The sequence below is a fragment of the Chelonoidis abingdonii genome, chromosome 4 (genome assembly GCF_003597395.2).
Source record: "Chelonoidis abingdonii isolate Lonesome George chromosome 4, CheloAbing_2.0, whole genome shotgun sequence".
In the NCBI taxonomy this organism is placed as follows: Eukaryota; Metazoa; Chordata; order Testudines; family Testudinidae; genus Chelonoidis; species Chelonoidis abingdonii.
The window spans coordinates 148,325,806-148,338,958 of record NC_133772.1 but is presented as its reverse complement, the minus strand read 5'-3'; the positions used below and the strand labels follow the sequence as shown (position 1 = coordinate 148,338,958).

Below are 13,153 nucleotides of genomic sequence, written 5' to 3'. Positions count from 1 at the left end.
CCAGAGACGATCGGCTAATGCCGAGTTGACTTCTGCCAGTAACGCCGTGTGCGGTTGTCTTTTGCGTGCCGAGGAGCGCTTCTGTCGCCGAGTAGCCAGCGCTCAGTGAAGAAGTGGGAATGAAAGTGCCGCTCCATTTTGTCGGCTTAAACGCTTGCAAATGCGGCACTTAGCTGTGGAAATGCGATCCCCGAGGCACCGTAAACACGATCATTGGATCTCCTGTCAGCAACGCTGGAGTCGGCCAGCACGGTTAAAACCGGTGAGCCAGCCTGGGCTCACGCACCGCTTTCAGGAAGTGGTTACTCCCCGAACCCCGCTACATATATATAACTAACTATGCTAGTAAAGAAAAACGCATACATTAGATATAAAAGATTTAACTTAAATATATACATAAGAACTACGAGTCAGCTAAGAACGGAGGTCAGTAAGCTGCCTCCCTGATCAATACGACCACAAAAGGCGTCACTGGAAAGGACGCGAAGTGCGCTAGGTCAGCAGGGTCATATATCCAGTACCATAGCGGTCGCCATGCCAGGGTGCGGCAAGAAGGAACTGAAGGGCGGCTGGGTCGGCAGGGGTATATATCCGGCACCATAGCGGTGCCACTCCAGGGGGCGCCGTGCCGACCCACCGAGTGTTGCTAGGGTAAAAATCTTCTGACGAACGTGCACGCGGCGCACACACACCTAACTGGAATGGATATGAGCAACACATCTCGAAGAACAACAGTTACAAAGGTGAGTAACCGTCTTTTCTGTCTTGCACAATATTTTATAATTCTGATGATACTGAAAGGCATGATCTTAGGTGCCAGCCCTCTGCATTTTGGTGAGTCAAGCCCACAGTTTCAACCAGAAGAGTTAATTCTCTTAGAAAACATATTTTTGGCTATTGAAACATTGTCAGTCCTGTTGGTGGACATGTTTGTAACAGGTACTTTGAAATTTTTACTGTCTGAAAATTGGATATTACAAACATGTCCATTAACTTTCAATGGAATTTAGGTTCTTAAATTACTTACGTGCTTTTGAAAATTTTATCTAGAGTCAATATTGCAAATCTTATTCAATACAAGCTTTTAGGGATCTATAAATTGAACATCAAATCCTTCCAGGTTAGTAGATTGACTCTCACTTCTCTAGATTGCCCTTTCCTTTATCATGGTCCCTCTTTGTTAACACTGAAGAATGATCTTATAAAAGTATTGTAGGAAGTCATTATTAATCAGCTCCTGTGATTTTCTGTAACTGTTCATTTGCATTAACAAATTTATGCGTGACAGTAGTCAGTGAGCGGAAGTTAGTGTAGATAAAAGAATAGATATATGCAAATATAAATACTTTATACAGTCCTATATTTTAAGGCCAAAAGGGATCATTATGATGATCTAGTGTGACTTCCTGCATAACACAGGCTATAGAACAGGAGTGGGCAAACTACGGCCCAGTGGCCGCATCCAGCCCTTCAGATGTTTTAATTCAGCCCTCGAGCTCTCGCTGGGGAGTGGAGTCCGGTGCTTGCCCTGCTCTGGCACTCCAGCCAGAGAGCGGGGTAAGGGGCTTGCCCCACTCTGCATGGCTCCCAGAAGCTGCTGCATGTCCCCTCTCTGGCTCCTATGTGTACGGGCAGCCAGGGGGCTTCGCATCCTGCCCCCGCCCCAAGTGCCTGCAGACAGAGCAGCGTGCAGAGCCACCTGGCTGTTCCTCCATGTAGGAGCTGGAGTGGGGACATGCCGCTGCTTCTGGGAGCTGCTTGAGGTAATGCCTCCCAGAGCCTGCACCTGTGGCCCCCTCCCATGCCCCAACACCCTGCCCCAGCCCTGATTCCCCATCCCATCCTCCAAACACCTTGGTCCTAGCCTGGAGCTCACACTCCCAGCTGGAGCCATCACTCCCTCACCCCCGCACCCCAACCCCCTGTCCCAGCCCGGTGCCCCTCCTGCACCCTGAACTCCTCATGTCTGGCCCCGCCCTAGAGCTCGCACCCCCAGCGGAGCCCACACCCCAACCCACAATTTCGTGAGCATTCCTGGCCCGCCATGCAATTTCCATAACCAGATGTGGCCCTCGGGCCAAAAAGTTTGCCTACCCCTGCTGTAGAACCTCACCCAGTAATTTCTGCCTCAGGCCCATAACTTCTGTTAACAATTATCTTTGAGAATTCCTGGGTGACAGGATAGGCCCCAGAGGACTGGAGAAAGCTATCCCTTTTTAAAGATAGGTCTAAGAGGACCCAAAGACTTCTAGACCTGTTGGTCTGTCTTCAGTACCTGGAAGAATACTGGAACAAATATTAAGCAATCTGTTTGTAGGCACCGATAGGATGATAGGGTTATAAGGAATAGTGAGCATGGATTTGTCAAGAACAAACATGACAAACCAACTTGATTTTCTTCATTCACAGAGTTAATGGCCTAATGTTTGGAGCAAAGCAGGAGACTTGGGATATCTTGATTTGATTTTTTTTTTTTTAAGTAAGCTTTTTGACACAGTCCCTTTGGGGATGTAAATATCGTGTTAAAAGTTAACCATTTAAACTATCAAAATTATATTATTTAACCGGTTAACTAAAGTTGCTCCAGCTGGTTGGGGCTGGGGCCAGCGGGCCAGCTAGGGTCACTCTCGGCCAGGGCTGGGGTCCCTCCAGCTGATGGGGGAGTGGTTAACAGTTAAGGCTGGTTAACCTTTTACATCCCTAAGTCCCATAAAATATTCTGATAAGCAAACTAGGGAAATGTGCTCTAGATGAAATTATGAGAAAGTGGGTGCAAAAATGGTTGAAAGATCATACTCAGAGTAGTTATCAGTGATTCTCTCTATCTGGAAAGGCATATCTAGTGGGGTCCTGCAGGGTCAGGCCTATGTATGGTAGTATTCAATGTTGTCATTAATGACTTGGATAATGAGTGGAAAGTGTACTTATAGAATTTGCAGATGGCACCATACTGGGAGGGTAGCAAGCACTTTGGAAGACAGGATTAGAATTCTAAGCAACATTGACAAATTAGAGAGTTGATCTGGAATCAACAAGATGAAATGAAAGACGAAGACAAGTTCGAAGTACTTCACTTAAGGAGGAGGAACCAAATGTACAACCACACAGTGGGGAAGAACTGGCCAGGTGATAGTACTGCTGAAAAGGACCTAAGGATTCTAGTGGATCACAGATTGAATATGGGTCAACAATGTCATGCAGTTGTGAAAAAGGCTAATATTCTGGGACAAATTAATAGAAATATATGTAAGACATGGGAGGTAACTGTTCTGTTCTACTTGTCATTGGTGAGGCCTCAGCTGGAGTACTGTGTCCAATTCTGGGTGCCATGCTGTAGGAAATAGGTGGACAAATTGGAGAGTCCAGAGGACACCAACAAAATTGACAAAGGTTTAGAAAACCTGACTTCTGAGGGAAAATTTAAAAAAAACCTGGACATGTTTAGTCTTGAGAAAAGAAGATGAAGGCAGCACCTGATAAGTCTTCAAATATGTTAAGGGATCTTATAAAGAGGATTGCGATCAGTTGTTCTCCATGTCTGCTGAGGGAAGGACAAGAAGGGCTTAATCTGCAGCAAGGGAGATTTAGGTTAGATATTTGGGAAATTTTTCTAATTGTAAGTGTAATTAAACTCGGGAACAGGCTTCCAAGGGACATTATGGAATCTTCATCATTGGAGGTTTTTGGAGAACAGTTTTGACCTGTCATGGATGGCTTCAGTTTTCTTGGTCTTGCCTCAGCACATGGGGCTGGACTTGATGACCTCTCAAGGTCCCGTTCAGCCCTACACCTGTATGATTCTATTGGAGCTAGAATATATTATTTAGAAAATATCCGATGTTGATTTAAAGCTTTCAGGGGATGGAGAATCCATCACAGCCATAGGCAAGTGGTTCCAGTGTGTACTGTTAAAAAAAATTGTCCATTAGTTTTAGTCTGAATTTGTCTAGTTTCAGCTTCCAATCATTGGATCTCATTATTTCTTTTTCTGCTAGATTAAAAAGCCATCTGTTATCAGAAATCTATTTCCCCATTTAGGTATTTGTAGATTGTGATCAAGTCATCTCTTAACACTCTCTTGGATAAACTAAATGGACTGAGCTTCTTAAGTCTGTCACCAAAAGGCAGGTTTTCCAGTAATCAAATCATTCTTGTTGCTCTTCTCTGAACCCTCTTCCATATTTCAATGCTGTGTATAGACGGAATACCATCTTTCTACCCTTACTTGATATTCCACTGCTTATGCATCCAAGAATTGGGTTGGTCCTTTTAGCTACAGCATCACACTGGAAGTTCATGTTCAGTTGGTTATCAGCAATTACTCCTAGGTCCTTTTCAGTGTCGCTGCATTCCAGGATACAGTCCGTGATCCACATTTTTGTTCCTAGATGTATGACCTTGCAGTATTAAAATACATGTCATTCAAAAAAGCCCACCTTACCAAGGATCCAGATCTGTCTCTCTAACTGACCTGTCCCCATTATTATTACCACTCGAGTGATTTTTGTGTCGTCTGGAAATTTGTATCAGCAATGATTTTCTTTTAGATAATTGAAAAAAGTTATTGAATGGCACTGGGACAAAAACAGATCCTTCAAGAGCCAACTAGAAACACCCCATTGGATAACAACAGGTGATTTTCCATTGGCAGCTTTTGAGACCAATTTTTAAGCAATTTTTAATCCATTTCATATGGCCATGTTGATCAATATTTTGAATGTGTTACTTTAAAAAAAGGCATGGCACTTTTTTTTTGATGAATCCCAGTTTGGTTAAAAATATGGAGCCTGATCCGGTTCTCATTGAAGTCACAGAGTTTTATCACTAACTTTAGTGCGAGCAGGAATTAGACCAATGTTTCCTTTAAAAAAAAAAAAAAAAAAATCTGTGTGGCTGTGTGAAGTATATTTTGCAGTTTCATGTTCCAAAGGACAACTGGTAGGAAAAAGAAACTAGAACAAATAAATACAGCATTATGGTAATACTAACAACACAAAGTTGTTTTATGTCTCCCTGAAGGCCATTTATGGCCAGTTGAAATCAGGAGCAGCTCCACTAAACAGTTCAGATGGATCTACATTATTCAAGGACAAGAGAGGCTTCTCTGACAGATGGCTGCAGCACTTTACTGAGTTATTCAACAATCTTTTGCATATGTGGGTTGATACTAGATGGAAAGTAACCCAGCAACCCATATATGAAGAAATATCCCAGTAATCTACCGTTCAAGAAGTGCAAAAAGCTATCAAAAAAGTGATGTCAGGTAAATCACCAGGCAAAGACAGCATACAATAAACTTGCAGGACCCAAAATTGTCAACAATCTGTACAAAATTAAAGATATCTGGGAAACTAAGAAAAGTCCTCAGGATTTCAAAGGTGCACTATACAAGAATAAAGGTATGAAATCTGACTGTGGCAACTACAGGGGTATCTCCCTGCTATCCGCAGGTGGTAAAATCCTTGCTTGTATTTTACTTTTCTTGTAGAAACCGTAGCAGAGAAACTTCTGCATGTTACCCAATGTGGCTTTAAATCAGGTCAGAGATTTTCGTTGAGAGAAAGATTCAGGAAAAATGCATTGAACAAAACGTGGAACTATGTGCTGAATCCTTGATCTAAAAAATAGTATTGACACTGAGCAAAATGGCCTCTGGAAAACTTTAGGACAGTTTGGCTGCCCCACCAGATTCGTTAACAACATACCTTAACTCTATGAAGACATGACTGGTCAAGTGCTCTCAGATGGCACTGCTCTCTAAATCATTTCTCATATATAATGGGGTGAAACAAGGCTGTGTGCTGGCACTGATCCTCATTGGTCTTTTCTTTGCAGCCATTTTTAAGTGCGCAACCGATAACATTCAGAAGAACATCTACATAAAGTTAAAACAGTTTGGACTCCCCATCAGCCTGGAAAAAGTGGAAGTCCTTTTTCAACTAGTCCTATCAACCACTACCACCACCCAAACATCACTGTCTATGATACAAAGCTAAACAATGTTAATCACTTTATATACCCTGGCAGTACCATCTCAAGGGGCAGTTTCCTGGATCAAAATATATCAAACAGAATATAAAAGGCAAGCCAGGTTTTTTGGAAGAGTTCACCATAGGATACTCAACTGGCAAACCATCAAACTGTCAACAAAACTCACAATGTAAGTGCAGCAACAGTAGCCTACCCTTTATACAGATGTGAAACATAGACAGTTCACTGCAAACACATGAAGCAACTTGAAAACTTTCACATGTTGCTGTTGTCACTATATTCTAAAGCTCTGCTGGGAAGACAAAATGATAAATATTAACGTATTTGAAAGGAACAGAAACAACCAGTATTGAGGCAGTGATTATCAAATTTCAGCATAGATGGACAGGTCATTTTATCAGAATGGATGGTGATAGACTCCCCCCAAAAATCCTCTATGGTGAGCTGAAACTCAGAAAGTGCAGGAAGGGCAATCAGCATAAACTCTTTAAAAGACACCCTTAAGCAGAGTCCTAACTCATCCAACATAAATATTGACGACTTCAAAGACACAGCCAAGGACAGACGTGAATGGAGAGCAACTATCAATAAACACTGCAGACACTGAAGCCTTGTCTACACGGCAGAAGTAAATCGAAGTTATCTAAATCGAATTTATAAAACCGAATTTATAAATTCGAATTAGAGCGTCCACACCACGAATCTCAAATCGAAGTTGTGCGTCCATGGCCCATGTCTTACTTCGATTTCAGGAGCAGTGCACTGTGGGTAGCTGTGACACAGCTATCCCATAGTTCCCACTTCCTGGTTTTCAGCCCAGTGCCTGCTGGGACCAAAAACATTGTCCCGGGTGCTGCTGGGTACAGCCTCACGCCCCCCTTTGTGAAAGCAGCAGCCAACCATTCCGCGCCGTTTTTCCTGGGTGAAGAGAGCAAACGCCATAGCACAGCAAGCATGGACCCTGCTGAGACCATGGACCCTGCTGAGACCATGGACCCTGATGAGACCAGTAATGCAATCGTGCAAGTTTTAAACAGCTCGCGCACTCTCGTGCTGTCTATGCTGAGCCATGACCTGAAAATTCAGGAGGAGAGGGGGAGGAGGAGGTGGAGGAGGAGGGACAGGAGGAGGACTTGGAGTTTGAGGAGGCAGCTGCGCACCGACAGGAGCGATGTTAATGATGGTGATGATGACGACATAGAGAGTGATCTCTCCCTAACCGCAGGACCCAGCATTTTGGAGCTACTGCTGGTAATGGGTCAGCTTCTGCCCATTGAACGCCGATTTTGGGCACGGGAAACAAGCACAGACTGGTGGGACCGCATAGTTTTGCAGGTGTGGGACGATTCCCAGTGGCTGCATAACTTTCGCATGCGTAAGAGCACTTTCTTTGAACTTTGTGACTTGCTTTCCCCTGCCCTGAAACGCCATAATACTGACATGAGAGCAGCTCTCACTGTGGAGAAGCGAGTGGCAATAGCCCTCTGGAAGCTTGCAACACTAGACAGCTACCGGTCAGTCGCGAATCAATTTGGAGTGGGAAAATCTACCGTGGGGGCTGCTGTGATGCAAGTAGCCAAAGCAATCGTTAGGCTGCTGCTACGAAAGTTTGTGACTCTGGGAAACGTGCAGGTCATAGTGGATGGCTTTGCTGCAATGGGATTCCCTAACTGTGGAGGGGCCATAGATGGAACCCATATCCCTATCTTGGCCCCAGAGCACCAGGGCGCCGAGTACGTGAACCGCAAGGGGTACTTTTCCATGGTGCTGCAAGCACTGGTGGATCACAAGGGACGTTTCACCAGCATCCACGTGGGATGGCCAGGAAGGGTTCATGACGCGCGCGTCTTCAGAAACAGTACTCTCTTTAAACGGCTGCATCAAGGAAATTACTTCCCAGACCAGAAAATAACAGTGGGCGATGTTGAGATGCCTGTCGTTATCCTGGGTGACCCAGCCTACCCCTTGATGCCATGGCTCATGAAGCCATACACAGGCAGCCTGGACAGTGGTCAGGAGCTGTTCAACTACAGGCTGAGCAAGTGCAGGATGGTGGTAGAGTGTGCATTTGGGCGTTTAAAGGGGCGCTTTCGATCATTACTCACTCGCTCAGACCTCAGCCCAAAGACTGTCCCCTTAGCTATTGCTGCTTGCTGTGTGCTCCACAATCTCTGTGAGAGTAAGGGGGATACCTTTATGGCGGGGTGGGAGGCTGAGGCTAATCGCCTGGCCGCTGACTACGAGCAGCCAGACACCAGGGCGATTAGAAGAGCACACCAGGAGGCGGTGCGCATCAGAGAAGCCCTGAAAATGTGTTTTGTCGCGGGCCAGGGTATGGTGTGATTGCAGTGCTTCTTTGCCCTTGATGAACACTCCCGCCTCTATTGACTCCCTGTAAGCAACCCACCGTCCCCCTTTACTTACAGCTTGCTGCAGGACTTTCAAAATCAACCCCCCACCCTTTCATTACATGTGGCTGAAGGAAAGAAAGCCAGTATGTTTTAAAAATCATTTAATCTTTATTAAAACTCATTTGTTATTGCTTTAAAAACATGCGTTCATTTTTAAAGGATCATTCCCTGTAATAAAAGCACCCTCCCCCCTTTGGATGTATGTCTGATTAGAAAGGAACTATATTCAGAGGCACAGATTTATCTAGGTATCCCTGAAAGCTGTGCTTTGGGAGGAGGATCACAGGTAAGGAAAAGCCCATGAAATACATTTCAGCTTCATTACAGCCTTTTGGTTGGGCTCTCCATGGGGGTGGAGTGTGCTGGTGCAGGAAGCCTTCCCCCACGCGTTCTAACACGTCTGCGTGAGGGAGATATGGAACCTGGGGAGCTTGGAGGGTGATTAAACATGGACTGCAGTGGCACTCTGTAACCCCGCTGCTGTTCCTGAACAATCAACATGCGTCTGAGGATATCAGTGTGATCACGCAGCAGCTCCAGCGTTCCATCACGCCAGCGCCTATCTTCCTCCCTGCACCTCTGATCTTCCTGCCTGTCTTCCTTGCGCCACCTCTCTTCTACCTGCCGGTCTTCCTCTCGCCACCTCTCATCTCGAGCGTCTCTCCTGTCCTCCCGGTCACTGGCATCTTTCTTGTATTTTGCTATCAGTTCCTTCAAATCACTATGATGAGCTGTGTTACTGTGGCTGACTTCCATGACTTCGGAAAACATTTCGTCTCTCGTTCTCTTTTTCCTCTGTCTCTTGGGTAGCCTGGCAGATGGGGTAGTGAGTAAAGAACACTGCACAGCTGTATGGTGGAGGTAAGAGAGAGAAGTATGTAAAAAGATACATTTCTTAGAACAATGATTCCACTCACTCACACAGCACAAAACTATGCACCTTACGCAGGACATGTGATTTCACTGCAAGGTCACATTTTTCATCTTTTAATACTGGGAGACTCTGTCCCTGGGCTCAGAGCACAGTACAGATGCAGCTTGCTGGTACTACCATTATAAATTTGCTTCCAAGCAGCCATGGTAAGTCTTTATGTTGTCTCACCCCTTCCTGCTAAAGCATCATCGCAGCACAAGTCCCCTCCCCCCAGCTACATCGAGTGGCATTACAGGAGCATAATGGCCATGTTTTCTCTCCTAATGACAAAGCAATTACTTATTTAAACCAGGTCACAATGAACGACAGAACTCTGGTGAGAGTTACAGCACAAGAGGCAGAGTGAATGTTTCATGCCTGTGATCAGAGTCCTGGCGCTTATGCATCTATGCTTTGTGAAGCAATGATTCCAAATTCAGGCATGCATGCCTGGAGGGGCAAAGCATCTTTCATTGGAGGACCGGCTAAGGCAGCATTGCCCCAAAATTTACTGAAAAGGCACTTTGATTTCCTGCAATATCAATTCATGGAGATTTCTTGGGAGGATTTTCATTGCATCCCCAGACATGTTAAGGAACTTTTCATGTAACTGTAATGGCTAAAAAGAAATGACAACGCATGCTTAAAAATTGATAATTAAAAAACGCTAGTTTTTAAATATGACTGATTTAAACATTTACTCACCGCTGGTCCCTTCCATGGCTTCACTTTCTGTGATAGTGGCTTGATTAGCCTGCTGCAAGGTTAAATCTTGGGTCAGAAACAACTCCTGGCTGCTGTTGGTAATTGAGAGCTGTGTGGTATCAGCAATGTCTCCCTCATGTCCCTCTTCCTGATCTTCCCCCTCTGCAGAATCCTCAGCCACAGTTGAAACTGAAATCAGGTCATCTGAATCCACGATTAAGGATGGGCGACTGGTAGCCAAGCCCCCAAAAATTGCATGTAGCTCTGCATAGAACCTGCATGTTTTAGGAGCAACTCCAGATCTCCCGTTTCCCTCTCTGGTTTTCTGGTATGCTTGTCTCAGTTCTTTCACTTTAATCCTGCATTGGAAAGAGTCCCTGCTGTATCCTTTTGCAATCATAGACTTTGAAATTCTTTCAAATACTTTCTCATTCCGTTTTGACGAACGGAGTTCTGTTAGCACTGAATCCTCACCCCAGATAGCAATGAGATCCAAAAGCTCTTCTGTGGTCCATGCTGGAGCTCTTTTTCTATTCTCAGGAGACTGCATTTTTAAAGGTGCAGCGTGATTAAGTGCTGCTCAGAGCCCCACGGTGGACAAACAGGAAACTGATTCAAACCTCCACGGGTCTTTTCCTGTTTACCTGGCCAGTGCATAGGAGTTTTGAGTGCTGTCCAGAGTGGTCAGTGGTGATCTGTGGGATAGCTCCTGGAGGCCATTAACTTCGATTTCCGTCCACACTGCACTAAATTCGAATTAGTAAATTCGATTTTAGGGTTACTCCTGTGGTTTAGTAGGAGTACTAAAATCGATTTAAATAGCCCTTTAATTCGAATTAGAGGGCTGCGTCATGTGGATGGGTGCTCCATAAATTCGAATTAAAGCCGTTTAATTCGAATTTAAGGCCTCGTGTAGACATGGCCTGAGAGTAAGACAGACATGAAATACTGATGGGGGTGGGGGGGGCGACAGTCATGCCAAATCTTCAGTGGGAGCCTACAAATTCCTATGTCATCTGTTCGCGATCTTGCTCCTCGCAGATCAGCCACAAGAAAACACATGAGATGTTGAGATGTCATCACTGGGTACAATAGACAGCAATACTATTCTGCAGCAATGCTTTAAGTGGACAGAGTGCTTAGTGGAGTCTTTTATATATAATATGTTTAAAAAAAATGGAGTCAAACATTCATCAAAAGACTGCTGAGCCAGTTTAAAGAAAAAACACAAGACCATTAGTTCCTGTTTTAAGAAGAAAGTAAGGATTTGCTAACTGGCACTCAGTTCTTTCTGTAAATATGAGGAATTCTACATAGATATCAAAAGCCGAGAAGATCTGTAATGAACATTGTAATGGAATGGAAATTGTCCAAAACAGCACTCACTAGAAACATCAGAGAACTAGTTTCAGAGACTGAGCCTGTATGTCAACTCAGAATTGCACTTAAATATGGTCAAATGTATGTTTCTGGATACCACAAAGGTGAGCCAAGGTGGCAGTCAGTTTTCGGTATTTATCCTTTGTAACACCGTATCTCGGGTTATTTGTGTGTATTTAGGAGGACATTTTTTCGGAGGCCCAAAGTGGAGTCAGGTTTCTAGCTCCCATTGGCTTTCTATAGGATTTGGGTGTTTAACTGCCCTTTGTGCCTTTGAAAATTTCCTCCTCTGTTTTTGTATGAGTTACTTGGGTGTAGGAGATCCTACGATACAGTAGGGAAAGGGGATCCACTAAAGCTCTTCTCCTTCTGGTGGAAGAAATCAGTACATGCTTCAGTTCTTACAGTGAAAGTCATTCCAGCAAATGATCAGAAATTAGCCTGCCTTGCTCACCAAAAATATTTCCCTCCTTTTGCTAGTAATAAGGGCAGGTTTATTTGATCAAAAACAATTTCTGCAGATTGGCGCGGAGGGGAGAGAAGACGACGACTCAGGCTTTATAGTAAGACCCAACTCCAAATAAAAACAAAACTTTCTTTCTTGCAATTTTTCCATCCCATTCTGTGGACCTGCCTTTTTCAGTTTTTAGTTCCCAGACACCGTGATGTGCTAAAGTTGTTTCCCAAATGTCCATCCAGCTGGGTAGCCATCCAGAACAGTTGAACTAAAGTACTGGTCCCATTACCCTTAGTAGTCTCTGTAGTAAAGTGCACTTCAGTAGCAAAGAACTTGTTGCAGTTCCCCCTTGCTTCTAAGTATTAGACTCAGTAAGTATTAGTTTCTATTTTTACACAAGCAATACATTAAACATACTTCTGTTATCTTTTCTGCTCCACTACTTCTAATTAGGAGGCCTGTACATTGACCTGCAATGAACACAAATGTTAAATTGGGGCTAATGGGAAATGAGTCTGGACTTGAGTTATAGCGATCATAAAATGTGATGAGATCTGGCACTTGGTTTAATAATGCCAAAGAGTTGTGTATCCTGTAATCTAATGACTTTGTATCGTACTGTGTTGCATAAGGCACTAACATTTTATGTAGACTTAAAAGAAAAAAAGTTTAGTTGTAACATTAGAGGGACAGGCACACAGTTTATGGCTATTTGTTAAGGTAACAACAAAACTGAGCACGCATTTTGTAACTTGTGCATTGCTATGAGATTTCAAGTTCGAGTCATTTTTCATTGTCTTAAATGTGTATCTCTATAACTTGTGAAATTACAATGTTCAAGTGTCCCGTACCGGCACATGACCTTGATTTTTATTAATTTGCTACAAACATTTATGATATTGCTTAAGACTAACATAGGTTGTTCTGTTGATACTCTGCTTCTTTTGAGGTCTGTATATAGCAAGTTCCAGGTAAAAGTTAAATGAATAAGTAAAAGGATATGTTATACTTTAATGTTATAAGAATAAGTATTAAATTTGTTGTTCTCACTAATTGTTGCATTCACCCATGGAAGCATTGTGCCTTGCAGCCTTATGACTTGACTTCATTGAAGATCTGTTATATATAGCATATGTTATGTGGACCTTTGGAGATATGCCTTGGCAATGGAACATCCCATCAAAATACTGGTAGCTTCCTTAGAAACTGTTGGTATGCAAGGGTAGGGGAGTGAGGAATATGATCCCAGATGCCAGAAAGATTGCAGATTTAGTTCTCTCTCTCAGATTACACAAA

General features: G+C 43.8%; 2 protein-coding genes across 2 annotated transcripts in view; one reads left to right on the top strand and one right to left on the bottom strand.

Annotated features, from left to right (window-relative positions):
- Positions 1–13,153, top strand: part of MNAT1 (MNAT1 component of CDK activating kinase) — a 214,394-nt gene that overhangs the window by 169,809 nt on the left and 31,432 nt on the right. The gene's annotated exons all lie outside the window — the stretch shown is intronic.
- On the bottom strand, positions 8,724–10,570 carry LOC142046689 (uncharacterized). Its single transcript, XM_075064660.1, has 2 exons — positions 10,021–10,570; positions 8,724–9,250 (listed from the first exon to the last, which is right to left on the bottom strand). Exons 1-2 carry the CDS (start codon positions 10,568–10,570, stop codon positions 8,724–8,726), a joined length of 1,077 nt encoding a protein of 358 aa, XP_074920761.1.

Coding starts and splice junctions, on each gene's coding strand:
- LOC142046689 (XM_075064660.1), bottom strand. CDS start 10,570: ATGCAGTCTCCTGAGAATAGAAAAAGAGCTCCAGCATGGACCACAGAA. Junction 9,251..10,020: donor AGCCATGGAAGGGACCAGCG/GTGAGTAAATGT, acceptor TCCACCATACAG/CTGTGCAGTGTTCTTTACTC.